The sequence below is a fragment of the Trifolium pratense genome, linkage group LG5, assembly GCF_020283565.1.
Source record: "Trifolium pratense cultivar HEN17-A07 linkage group LG5, ARS_RC_1.1, whole genome shotgun sequence".
NCBI lineage: Eukaryota > Viridiplantae > Streptophyta > Magnoliopsida > Fabales > Fabaceae > Trifolium > Trifolium pratense.
In genome coordinates this window covers 52172108-52184284 of record NC_060063.1, presented here as the reverse complement: position 1 = coordinate 52184284, position 12177 = coordinate 52172108, and the positions used below count along the sequence as shown (strand labels likewise).

The 12177-nt window shown below is 32.3% G+C and overlaps 2 protein-coding genes across 2 annotated transcripts; both read right to left on the bottom strand.

Annotated features, from left to right (window-relative positions):
• Nucleotides 1–1213: 1213 nt before the first annotated feature.
• On the bottom strand, nucleotides 1214–4839 carry LOC123885558. The gene is made up of 5 exons (XM_045934836.1): nucleotides 4609–4839; nucleotides 4444–4505; nucleotides 3773–3906; nucleotides 2822–3262; nucleotides 1214–1876 (listed from the first exon to the last, which is right to left on the bottom strand). The coding sequence occupies exons 2-5, from the start codon at nucleotides 4468–4470 to the stop codon at nucleotides 1462–1464; spliced, it is 1017 nt and encodes a 338-aa protein (XP_045790792.1). The 5' UTR covers nucleotides 4471–4505; nucleotides 4609–4839; the 3' UTR covers nucleotides 1214–1461.
• Nucleotides 4840–7119: 2280 nt separating this feature from the next.
• On the bottom strand, nucleotides 7120–11570 carry LOC123884226 (VAMP-like protein YKT61). The gene is made up of 6 exons (XM_045933289.1): nucleotides 11150–11570; nucleotides 10725–10822; nucleotides 9421–9525; nucleotides 9188–9253; nucleotides 8455–8541; nucleotides 7120–7465 (listed from the first exon to the last, which is right to left on the bottom strand). The coding sequence occupies exons 1-6, from the start codon at nucleotides 11340–11342 to the stop codon at nucleotides 7415–7417; spliced, it is 600 nt and encodes a 199-aa protein (XP_045789245.1). The 5' UTR covers nucleotides 11343–11570; the 3' UTR covers nucleotides 7120–7414.
• Nucleotides 11571–12177: the final 607 nt, after the last annotated feature.

Sequence of the window (12177 nt, the reverse complement as noted above, 5' to 3'; positions counted from 1 at the left end):
TTATTAAAAAAAACACTATTATGTATTGGAGTTTTGGCAGCACACTGCATGTTAAAGCATCTTTAGATCACCCGAAAAGCTGGATAGATAAGTGTTAGGAAGACAATTATGTACTCACTTCATCAATTCTAATTCTATTTTATTTCCTACCTTTGAGTTTTTATTTATATATTTGTTTATAATCAAATAGGAAATTATAAAATCTAATATTTAATTATTTTTTTTAAAAGTTCTCGTGATAGTTGACTATGACTCTGTTTGGTAAAAATAAGCTATAAGCTAGCTTATAGATAAAAACCTAGTTTATAGCTGATAACTGATGGCCGGTAGCTTATAGCTGAAAAGCTAGTAGAATAAAATTAAAGTGTTTGACAAATTTAGCTGTTGTAAGTACAAAATGACATAAAAATTCATGGTTAGTGGATAGTTTTTTGTTTTTTTTTGTAAGTGTTAGTGGGTAGTTATTATAATTTTTAAAAAATAAATAAATAAAATTAATAAGGGTAAATATGGAATAAAATTAAAAAGCTATAAGCTCATACGCTGCTTGAAATAGCATCTCAAAAAACGCTATAAGCTAGTTAGAGAAGCTTGTTACCAAACACTCACATTTTTTTCAAACAAGCTTATAAGCTAGTTCAATAAGCTATAAGCTAGCTTATTGGACTTACCAAACAGTGTCTATGTACATGTTTGGTTCCACGTTTTCGCGCCCCAAACTCGCGTTTTCACCTCTGAACGTGATTCTTAGAATCAATTTTTGCAATCGCACAACCAAACATATGCTATGTCATGCTAGCGAAGCAAACATGAAAGTAAAACCTATATGTACAGAACTTTTCGGTTATCAATTTAAAATAGGAGGTGGAAATAAATGTAATTTTTGCACAAAAGAAACAACAAATATTTCCCATATTTACATAACATGCTCTAACTTTTGCTCAAAAAACATTTTGATAATATGAAATACATTGTGTTCTTCGTTGAACAGGAGTGAACAGGGCATTCATATTGCCTAATCCTATTTCAATTTTATAACTTTAAAAAATAAAAACAAACACTCTCTCCCAAAACTCTTCATCTAAACATACCCTTAATATTTTAGAGCATTCTAAAAGCTAACATATAGTAGTCACAAGATATTAAAAATGTTCCTAAAGTAAACAATGCACACTACCATCTATGCAGAAGATGCTACATAATACCAAGAAAATAGTGCTAGGAGCTGGATTGAATATAACGTATGCCAACTTCCAATTATTACACAGTATAGTATACAACAGTATAATTAATCTAATACACAACCTTGTAATTACCAATCAATACAGTTGCAGCCTAACCTAACACCAAAAAATGTTTTCAAGATACTTCAAGGAACTCCCCCTTCCAATTTTTTTCTATTTTATCCCTATCCAGAAGAAGCTTTACCCTAAACAAAAATACAAATTTATATTTTCAAATTTATATAAGATTTGAACTCTTTAAAAATCTGATCATCCGGCAATAATAGGGCCATATTGATTCCACAAAATCAATATACTTCTCTCGCATCCATTCTGACAATACTTTCAACATTTTTCTTGTCAGCTGTTTATAATCTGCATTTTTTATGTTCAATACAGGCTGCAAAATATGAGCTTTTATATCTTCTTTGAGCTTGCCATGAAAAATGTAGCTGTGGGCTAAATTGCAGTATGAGGGTAAATTCACAATTACTTTCACAGTCTGCTTGAAGCTGTAGACATAAAGTGAACACAGCACCCGCACCATCATGACGTATAGAGCCACAACGAGTGGCCCTATAATCCATAATGGAGTTAACTCCTTGGACACTTCAGGACCATAAATTGCATTAACAGCCAGGAAGAAAGGAGCACTGCAGATAAATATGGAATTAGATGATGCGGGGAAAAGAAAAAGAAGCATTCATGTCTAATGTAATATATGCTGTTTGTTGACATGATTTAAAAGTAATATAAGCATAATAGAACTGCAAAAAGTAGTTACATACGGTTTAGGATATAATGATAGGATTCCATATGTTTCTCTTAAAAACGCTAAATATACTGATAGGCAATTTTTATAGGCAGGAATTTTGGAACAAACGTATTACAACATACAAATGTTGTTCAAATCTAAAATAAAAGTGTTATTAAAATTTAAACATAAAAATTACAGAGGATTCTCATAAAACTATTGACCCGGACTCTTAAAGGAGGTCCAGTCCAGAACTTATTTAAGCATTAATAATAAAATCTTTAATTTGCTAATGTAGAAAAGACATGCATTTACAGGATATTAAAAATGATAGTTACATAAAAAGACTAATCTCTTAGTATACTATACATGTTAATCCCCTCTGCCTTTTCTTTTTATTTTCTCGGTAAACTTTGATAACCTAAATTTTGCTTCAACAAAGAAAGCTAGGTTGACATCTGATGAAATCAAATCTGTGACTAGCAGATGGCAAATTAACTTGAAGACCTCGATAATTTAATACGCATATGCTACAATAAGAAGTGAACATGTGTAATCTTTCCCCCTCTTGCTTTTCTTTTTCTTTTCTTGGTAAACTCTAATAACCCAAAACTTGCTTCAACAAAGAAATCCAAGTTGACAACTAGTGAAATCAAATATATGACTAGCAGATGACATATTAACTTGAAGACCTCGGTAATTTAATATATGTATGCTAGTGCTACAATAAGGAATGAATACACACCCTCTTTCCTAATCCCAAGTATAGTAGTAATCAGAAGTTATGTAACGGTAACCAGATAGCATACATAATATGCAGAAATGAACAAACTGTCATACTCACAATATTAAGAGAGGAATCTTTATTGTTGCATCCAGAGACTGAAATGTAGACCACACCACCTTCAAAGTCTGCTTTTTTTCAGTCTGTTGCATCCCTTGTGATGTTTTTGATAAAACCTCTGGAGGTGGTTCTCCCAAAGATTCCTCCACTCCTTGATTTGATGATGGTGAGCACAAGATTGTCACCCATTTTTTGAAAAGTTTATGAATAACAGATGATTCTTCAAGGCTCTCATTAGCATCAGAGGCACCAGAGAGTGGAACATTGTGGGTCTTTGGAGATTCTGACTTAACTTCCCTCTTCTCTTCTACTCTAACTGAGGTCTTGCGGATCTTCACCTCATCACTTCTGGTTACCGAATCATCATTTCGGTCTCTGCTCTTGAAGCCTGTAATCGTCAAATGTCTAAACTTGGATCCACAAATGTGAGGAGGCCCTACACTGGAAACAAGAAATCCTTTATATAATGCAGAAATAAAGGATCATATATACACACTCAAAGAAACCATATATACACACTGAAAATTATAATTGAAAATTTAAACATATATACATACTCAAATAAACCATTGGTAAAAGAAATATGTGCATACACCGTCTTGTTTTTCTCTCCTCAAATAGTTTCTCTTGCATAAATTAACTTTTAATTCTACAACAGATACTTTGGATGATGGAATAATATAAAGACAACTGATAAATCAAGACTTGTAAGTTTTAGTTTTTATTTCAGGGAGGCTCTTTAGAGTTGCAAATCAATTTGATTACACCAAATCATATCATAGATTCATCTACTGTATTGCAAAGTACTTCCATCATTACATTACTTGTTCTAAACATATTTTTTTATGCACTAACTCATTCTAAACATAGTTGCAAAAACTAGTGACTAGAGGGTGACATAACAGGCTGTCTATAACTCCCATCACCACATAAAGATTGCAATATTTTCACCTTAGACAACTAGTCTGCTTCAATATGTGATGCCAATCAGCTCTTCCAATCAAGTGACGTTTTGTTAAACACTGCTTCAACTTCAAACTTTTGCTCCGTGGCAAATTCCTAGATGAAAATGTCACATACAAGCCCTGGAGAAAAGTAAACAAAGTATCAATAATTCAAATACCCTTCGCATGTCCAGGTTTGCAGTACAAAATGCCTACTAAAAATCAGTGATTTTTTTAAACTTAATGTCAGGAAACTTTGTGACAGAGAGGTTTATCATTTATATAGCTTCAACTTTCAAATAAAATCATCTCATCATCAGAATATTTAATAACTATCGACTATTATGGCGCTCCAATTACTCAATTTCATATACTAGTTCAATAGATGCCACCGGAAAACATCGCTAAAACTCTAGGGAATATCATAATACTCCAATAGCATTGAAACTAAATCTAAATTTCGAGACCATCATACAGCAATGAAAAATTATCTTAACAATTAAGTGGATAGGCAATAATGCAAATAATTGACAACACCTATTGATAATGAATGATAAACAACTCTGATTGACATCAATTACTACTAAGATCAATTTTTTCATAGAATGTAGTACTTTTTCTAATATTTTGTGTGCTACAATCAATTGTGTGTTTTGATTTTATGATTATATACGTTACCTGCGGTTGATGGGAAACTAAAACCATTTTAGGTCTTCAACTACCAAACTATTCAGTAAGACCTATTCAACAAACACCAAAAAAATATTGGGGGTTAGAGAAAAACACAGTTACAAGAAAACGGTAGCTAGCAGAGAAGAAGGATGCGAAGAAAGAAAAACGTACCGTATTGGAAGGAAAGTGTTGAATTGAGGAATTGCATGTAAGGGTATTTTGAGAATTATGAATGAGAATAACGCATTTGTGTTATTCAATTTGAAGAAGTAAAATGGGAAATGGAACTCTGCAAACCCTCAATTCAAAGCAGCACAATTGCCGACGAGACGAAAGAAAGAAAGAAAGAACGAGACGATGGATATGGTTATCTTCTCATATATTCTCCTCTTTAATTAAATTAAATAAATATACTTAAATTAAATTATAGTACAATGTAGGAGTATTTATTTATTTATGTTATAAAGATATATTTAATTTAAATTATTTAAAATATACTCAGAAAATCAAAATAGTAAGTATGTATGTATGTATTTATTTATTTATAAAAGATATTTAATTTAAATTTAATTATTTATATAGAGAAGAAGACTTTGGGACACAGTATAGAGGAGAATTATTTATATTTGTAAATGATATTAGACAAAAGGGAGTAATATGTACTTAGGGTGAGCTTGATTTGTAGGAAAATAGGGATTAAATATAACAATTTTTGTTTATTATGTTTGGTTTTAAATAAAAAATTGGATTTCTGAGTGGAACAATTTTTTGGCCAGACTTTACTTACCTCGCGGCCGAACTCTGAATTACTAGGGGCCCTTTCACCTAGGAATAGAGGGTTATAAACCAAAAATTAAAAACTGAAGTTTTTGTTCACCACTAAATTATAGGATGACTTTTTGTCTTTCGTATAAATTGTTTAAAATATCAAAATAATTTTGTATCCATCAAACATCTTGTAAGACAAAATATTGTTCAATCTTTTAAAGTTTGTCTCGTATTGTTATGTCTTAGGTTGTTATATCTTATATTATTCACTATTTATCTTTTGCAAATTAAACATGTCCTCATAATGAAAACAAGTTAAATTATGAAATTAAAGGAACCAAATTAAAATAAGGTGAGCCTAAGTTGCATTTGGAGATAGGAACCAAACAAATGACCATTTGCAATGGGTGTTGAAAATGGGTGTTGAATGTAGCAAACCATTAGAGAGGGAGTGTTGAAAATGTGTGTTGAACGATGTGAATGAGAGAGGTGTTGAAAAAATTCAACGCGGTTGAATGTTGAACGGAGGGACACGTGGCACGTTTCTGTTCGTTCAACTTAGTGCGTGCACGACACATGCCGACAGGGTGCGTTGCAAAGCATACCACGCGGAAAGAGAAAGCTGATGCAGACACGTGTTTGAATATGATTGGCTATATGGATTTTTATCACATTAATACTTTGAACTCGATTATTTCATTGCAAATTAATTTTTTATTTTTTTACCAAAATTCATGATTTTTTATGTCTATAAATAGAGACTCGGTTCATTTGATTTGGACACAGAAAAAAAAATAATTTTTTCACTATCTTAATCTTATTATTATCTTTCTATTAGTGTTTATTTTGAAGTTTTAGTCTTTTTTTTAGTGAAGTGGATCCCAATAATCATTTCAACACCCAAAATTCTTTTACAAAAAACTAAAAAAATAAATTGTTAAGTGTTTATTATTTTAATTTAATTTGAATCGATAATTGTAATTTTATGTAATCATAAAAACAAAAATATAAATAAGAATATGAAATAAAAAGTGGTGGGGTAAAGTGTTGAATGAAAAACCATTGGAAAGGGTAAAAGTTGAAAGAGTGTTGAATTATTAGATGGAAGAAAAAGAAAATGATGTGGAGTGTTGATAATTGAAAAAGTTGGTGTTGAAACCATTGTAAATGGTCTTACAAAAATAGAAGCTAAGTTGTTTAGACTTTTTTATTATAGTTAATGAGTATTTTCCTAGTATGCCCTTAACACTTCTAGTAACGCTCAATGAGCGTCATTTATATGGACCTAGTTTTTATTTTTATTTTTTCTGATGTAACCAAAAAAAAGTTTATTGTATTTTTTTGTTTTTATATTAACCTCTGGTTATATGAGAATATTGAGAGTTTTATTTATAGGTACTTTTTATAAATAAAAAATTAGTTTAAAAAATATATTTACTATTTAGAAGACATTTCCAAATTCCAATGATATATTTATTTACTGTTTATAAAATCATGAAATTAAATGTTTATATAATAATATCCAATACATATGATTCATATTACTCTGTCTTAAACTAACCCATCAATTTGCAAAAATAATTTATCCAAAAACAAATACTAACATTTTCAATTTTCAATATTTTTTTTTTTTTGAAGAAGCTAAATTAGCCCACCCAAATTGGCGCCAGAGAGAATCGAACCTCAGACCTCAAGAGGAGCACACTCCCAGGTCCCAAGTCAATACCAATGCACCAACTCAAGTGGGTTTTTCAATTTTCAATATTAATTACATCAAACCAATAGTTATCAAGATTTCTTTAGTAAAAATATTACTGTCTCTCTTTTTTTCTTTTTTTTTTTTCAATTTCTGATATATACTATTTATACTTTTTTTTGAAATGAAGTATTTCATTCATTTTGTGAGAGAGGGAGTAACTTCAAATGGCTTCATCAAAACAATTATATATGCAAAACACTACAGTATAATTTATCATAGTAATAAGCAACACAAACAAGGTCAATGAGAATGTTAATTTGGCAACACGGTAAGACCTTTGGCCAATATTTGGTTCCCGTCTGAAATACATATATCGGGAAGATCACAGAATTTCACAAAACAAACAATGGAGAGTGATATAGACATATGAAGCTATTTTCACCCTATCCAACAGCATCAATGTCGAACAGGATTCAGACGAGCTTGCACGATACTGATGGTCCTGAAAGCTTACAATATTGTACAGCACTGGTTGGTTTTTTTCGCCTGTTTGTAGAACATCTGTTTCAAACACCAGAATCATATTCGTGTCAACTCAGCAAAGTGGGAAACAAATTTCAATTAATAGTAGTAAACTGAGAATTTCTCTTCATGAGATGCAACCCACTGGTATATTCAAAATAAATCATATTTCTCTATAAAATAATAAATAGAATCATTAACGATTTAGCAACCAAAATAAATATTGAAAAAGAGAAGTTTGAAATCATTAGACGCATAAATAATGATAGACAATCTTATAATCTAGCCAAAAACAAGGACCAGATAAAGAACCTAAAGAATTTCAACGATATTAAGAATGTGCGCTAGGCACTTGTGTGGTCAGCTGCTTGCTATTGATTTCAATCTAAAAAAGTAGGTGTTGGCGTGTTGCAGCTGCAGAATCAAGGGTTGACGCTGAAGGACAATATGCTCTACTGAAAAAATCATTCGGCAAAATTGAGCTACCTGATAATCAATGAAGGTGACATTGCCTAGTCCCTTGCAGCATGCATTTTGAGATACATTTCAGGCAGGTGGTATTGATAGGTTTCTGGAGTCTATTGGTAATAAATAGGAAGGGACCTAATAAGACTCTAATGTTTGGGTTATGGTAATATATAATTAGCAACTTATATGAAAACGAATTCTGATGTAGATAGACTCAGAAAGACAGATAGCACAGAGTCTATTTAAAAAAAAAAAGAAAGTTGGAAGAACTCATAAATTTGCAAGCCACATGTCCCTAATATGATTTATTTCCTATCATCACGTAATCACTTAAATAAAAGCATCACCAGAAATCTAACCAACAATGACATTAATTACAGGAACAAAATGCAATAATACATGCATAATGAATACCATAACCACATACACCAAAGCTTTAGTAGTGAAAAACGAGAAGAGTTGGAGAAATAACAAATATCTGAATGTACGTAACCACATCATATGTGCTCATGGGACAATCCCAGAGGGCAGAGTTGCAAAACAAGAGCTGTATTACTTACCTGCGACGCTGCACTAAGATCAGAACTCTTCTCAACTAAACTGTCCAGCCTCTCCCCTCGAGCAAGCACACTATCAATGGTCTTGTGCTGTTTACAACAGAAAATCATCACATGGTGAGAGAAAATAATAAAATTCAGTCATGATAAATACTACATTGTTTGTGTCTGATGCAGTTCTTAGAAATCTTAAATCTACAAACCAGAAAAACATGCAGAGAACCAAACTAGCCAATCTAGTGAGGAGGAAGTGAGAAAAGCCCACACACCCAAATAAAATTACTAAATCAAGATTAACAAATTTTCCTTAACATGATCAAGTAAATGTAATAGTAATAATAATAATAATAATAATAATAATAATAACAGAAACTGAACAATTGCAATCCAGCTGACAGACATCATTAAAATCGACGACATGTCGACATCACAATGCAAAGAAAGTAAAAATTTGCAACAGTACATTATATTTGGCTCTACTATACCGATGCTTGGCTTGCATGATACTGGTATTTTCATCTATAGCTATATTTATTTGGAAACCTATGCCGAGTCTCAAACAATCAAAAACTTCATTTAGAAAATACGAAGCCTATCATTGTTAAGTTAAAAATTGAATAGCTACACAACAAAAAGTCTAACTAAAAAGAACTAGAGAAGTAAATTTAGTAGACAAAAGATACAGGGAACCCATGTGCTACTTTGAAATATAGAGTCATGCATTCTTAATACTTACAAGGATGATTTTTGTTTCATCCAACTCCCTCTGGATTTTCAACAACTTGTCAGCCTCTGCAGGGTCCTGAAATTTGACATGGACATAAAAATGAGGTCCGAGTCAAAAGCCACCATATGAAAGGTTGGCAGAAAGAAAGAAAAAAAAACTTCTTTGACGCAATTATAAATAGTATTCACTTTTTTAATAAAAATAACTGAAGCCAATATAATGATGAAGAGGCAATTACATGCCTGGAATTTCACGAGAGCTTCATCCAAATAGGGCCATGTCTGAGTACTGTCTGCCTGAATGCTTCTCCAAGATTCGCCAAAAGCTTTTTGATATTCATCCAGCACCTGCAAGACATCATATTTTATTAATATTCCACCTGATATAACTAACATCTATTCTTACTCGCCACCCAAACATATTGAAACTTAAACTTGCAAGAATGCACTCAATAGACATGGAATTCTCACTAAAGACGAGAAAATTAAACTTGTAATAATATGGTGCAAATCATAATAGACATAGGGCAAATTACATCGACATATAAAGGCAGGAGGGAAACAGATGTTCGGACATGAGATCCTTGCTACCAAAATTAAAGGATATAGATTATTAAGTCCAACCAGGGATATAACATATGGTGGCCAAGGCACAAAGGAAAACAACATCGATAATGGCAGTTCTACAACATTCCAAACCAATTGTTTTCGTGATTTCATTGGATTTGGAATTAATACAACATATTCATATTGGTTTCATGATTTTATTGGATTTGGAATTAATACAACATATTCATAACGGTCATTACTGAGTTGACGGTTTACCTTTGTGAGCGTGTTCACGAGGAAATGAAACATGATTGGGTTAGTATGATAACAAGACAGTAAACCATGAAAAAATGAAAAACAAAGACAGAAAGTCTCAAGATCTCCATAAATTAAATAAGGAATTAGACATTATTTTAGGATCTTAAATCCTCATATCGAAACATCATGTTGGACCAGCCAAACCGAGCCGAGCCAGATGGGTCCACTTAAAGTGTCAATACACAGTTAAAGTATCCTCAGTAATACCAGAGGCATAAATTGTAAAATAATAACTAAATCGTCTGATCATATCATAATATAGATATTTGTTGAGATATTTTATGACGTGATACAACAAAGTACATCATGATGAGATATGATTGGAAGCATTTTACATTGTCAATGCATAAATTATCTTCCAAAATTTCACCAAAAACAAAATGGGCCAACTACTAGCATAAAAATATAGTCGAACTCCTAAATGTGAAATGCCTCTAACTGAAAGATTCCATTCACAATTTACCGACAAAGCAAGTAACCGAAAAATGGCATCGATGTAATTAATAGTCAGCACCGAGATAACAGAAAAAAGACAGTCTTATAACCATAACCTAATCACAAAGGAAGCAGCAAAATACATAACAAGCTACCGCGAGATTGCTCAAAACATAACACAAGCTGCAAATGATAAATACACCAACAACATTGACCCTAAACACCCTGCTCTCACTCTCACTCACCTGATTGAGAAGAGAAAACGCACTCCGGACTGGATAGTGATCATCCATAAATCCCACTGCACAAAGGCCATTTCTATTGTAAGCATGCACCTTATACTCTGCAAATGAAACAACAACAAAGGTAAACAGATTTTCAAACACTCGAAAATTTTAATAACCATCAAATATCAAATCAATAATCCTTTCTAATTACAGTGCTTAAGTCTAAAAACAATAAAATGTTAACTCAAATCAGAAAACGGTTAAAAATTAAAATACATGTGAATTATTAACTATGAACCCGATCCAGATAGATCAAGGAGAAATTAAAATCGAAAACTCACAAACGCGTGATTCGCATAATTCAAATTCCGAAACCGATAATTAGTTCGAATATGAAACCCTAAGATTGCGAAATTGAAGGAATAATATGGAATTGATTAAACCTTCGTGCTGAACGGATTGACGCTGGCCTTGAGGTGTACGATTAGCTACGGTACGACCTACGAAAACGATGAACTCTCTGACGCTATGGCGTTGAAAGTAACCGAAGTGACTCACATCTGAAGCGTTTGCGAGAAAAACTGATTCTGAACCGTCACCGGTGGATTTAAGCACCAAAAGAGCGGTGATCTTCATTTTTATTTTTTTTTCTTTCTGTTTTCTCTTTCGCTTTGTTTCTGGAAAGTATTTCGCGGCTTTGTTTTTTTGTTCTTTTGTTGATTCGTACGCAGTCGGTGTAGAAAGGAGTTGTGTTGAGGGGTGAATGGTAAATGACGTTGAGAGTTTTATCTGATGCGGTAGCGTGTGTGCTGGAATGCTGAAACTGCGGAGCTGGAACCAATGCGGGTGGTAAGGGTATTATTGTACTTGCAATAGGCTTTGTCCACGTGGGAATAAAGCGCAGCCAGTACTCCTGTCAAAAATAGCTAATTTTATTTAATTTAATTGTGTTAGTTTACTTACTTATAAAATAAAGTATTTTTATAAATTAATTTAAATTGACTTATATTTTAGTATTGATTCTATTTTTTTAAAAGTGGAATAAAACTAACTCATTTCGTTCCGTGAGCTTAGCTCAGTTGGTAGGGACATCACATTATATATGCAGAAGTCTGGGTTCGAACTCGAGACACTCCACTTATTCATCTTTAAGGTGGATTTTCTAGCCACTGGGCTAGGGGTGCTCGCGGTGTGGTTTGGTTCGATTTTGAGCATAAAAGTCATCCTAATCGCGAGATAAAAATGCACGTGGTTCGGTTTAATTCGGTTGGTTTTTAAAAAATCATCCAAACCAAATCAAACCAATACGGTTAGGGTTGGTTCGGTTTGTGCGGTTTATCGCAATATAAAAAATATGACGATATTACCAACTTGTTACAAAATAAACATAGGATATTTTAATTTATTTTATTGTTCACATGATATAATATTGATATAATATGCATAAATAGAAATTGCATATAGATAAGTT

Coding starts and splice junctions, on each gene's coding strand:
- LOC123884226 (XM_045933289.1), bottom strand. CDS start 11,342: ATGAAGATCACCGCTCTTTTGGTGCTTAAATCCACCGGTGACGGTTCA. Junction 9,526..10,724: donor CGTTTTCTCTTCTCAATCAG/GTGAGTGAGAGT, acceptor GATGTCTTGCAG/GTGCTGGATGAATATCAAAA. Junction 9,254..9,420: donor AAGCTCTCGTGAAATTCCAG/GCATGTAATTGC, acceptor GTCAAATTTCAG/GACCCTGCAGAGGCTGACAA.
- LOC123885558 (XM_045934836.1), bottom strand. CDS start 4,470: ATGGTTTTAGTTTCCCATCAACCGCAG. Junction 3,907..4,443: donor TAGTTTCCCATCAACCGCAG/GTAACGTATATA, acceptor ACTTTTCTCCAG/GGCTTGTATGTGACATTTTC. Junction 1,877..2,821: donor AAGATTCCTCTCTTAATATT/GTGAGTATGACA, acceptor ATTTATCTGCAG/TGCTCCTTTCTTCCTGGCTG.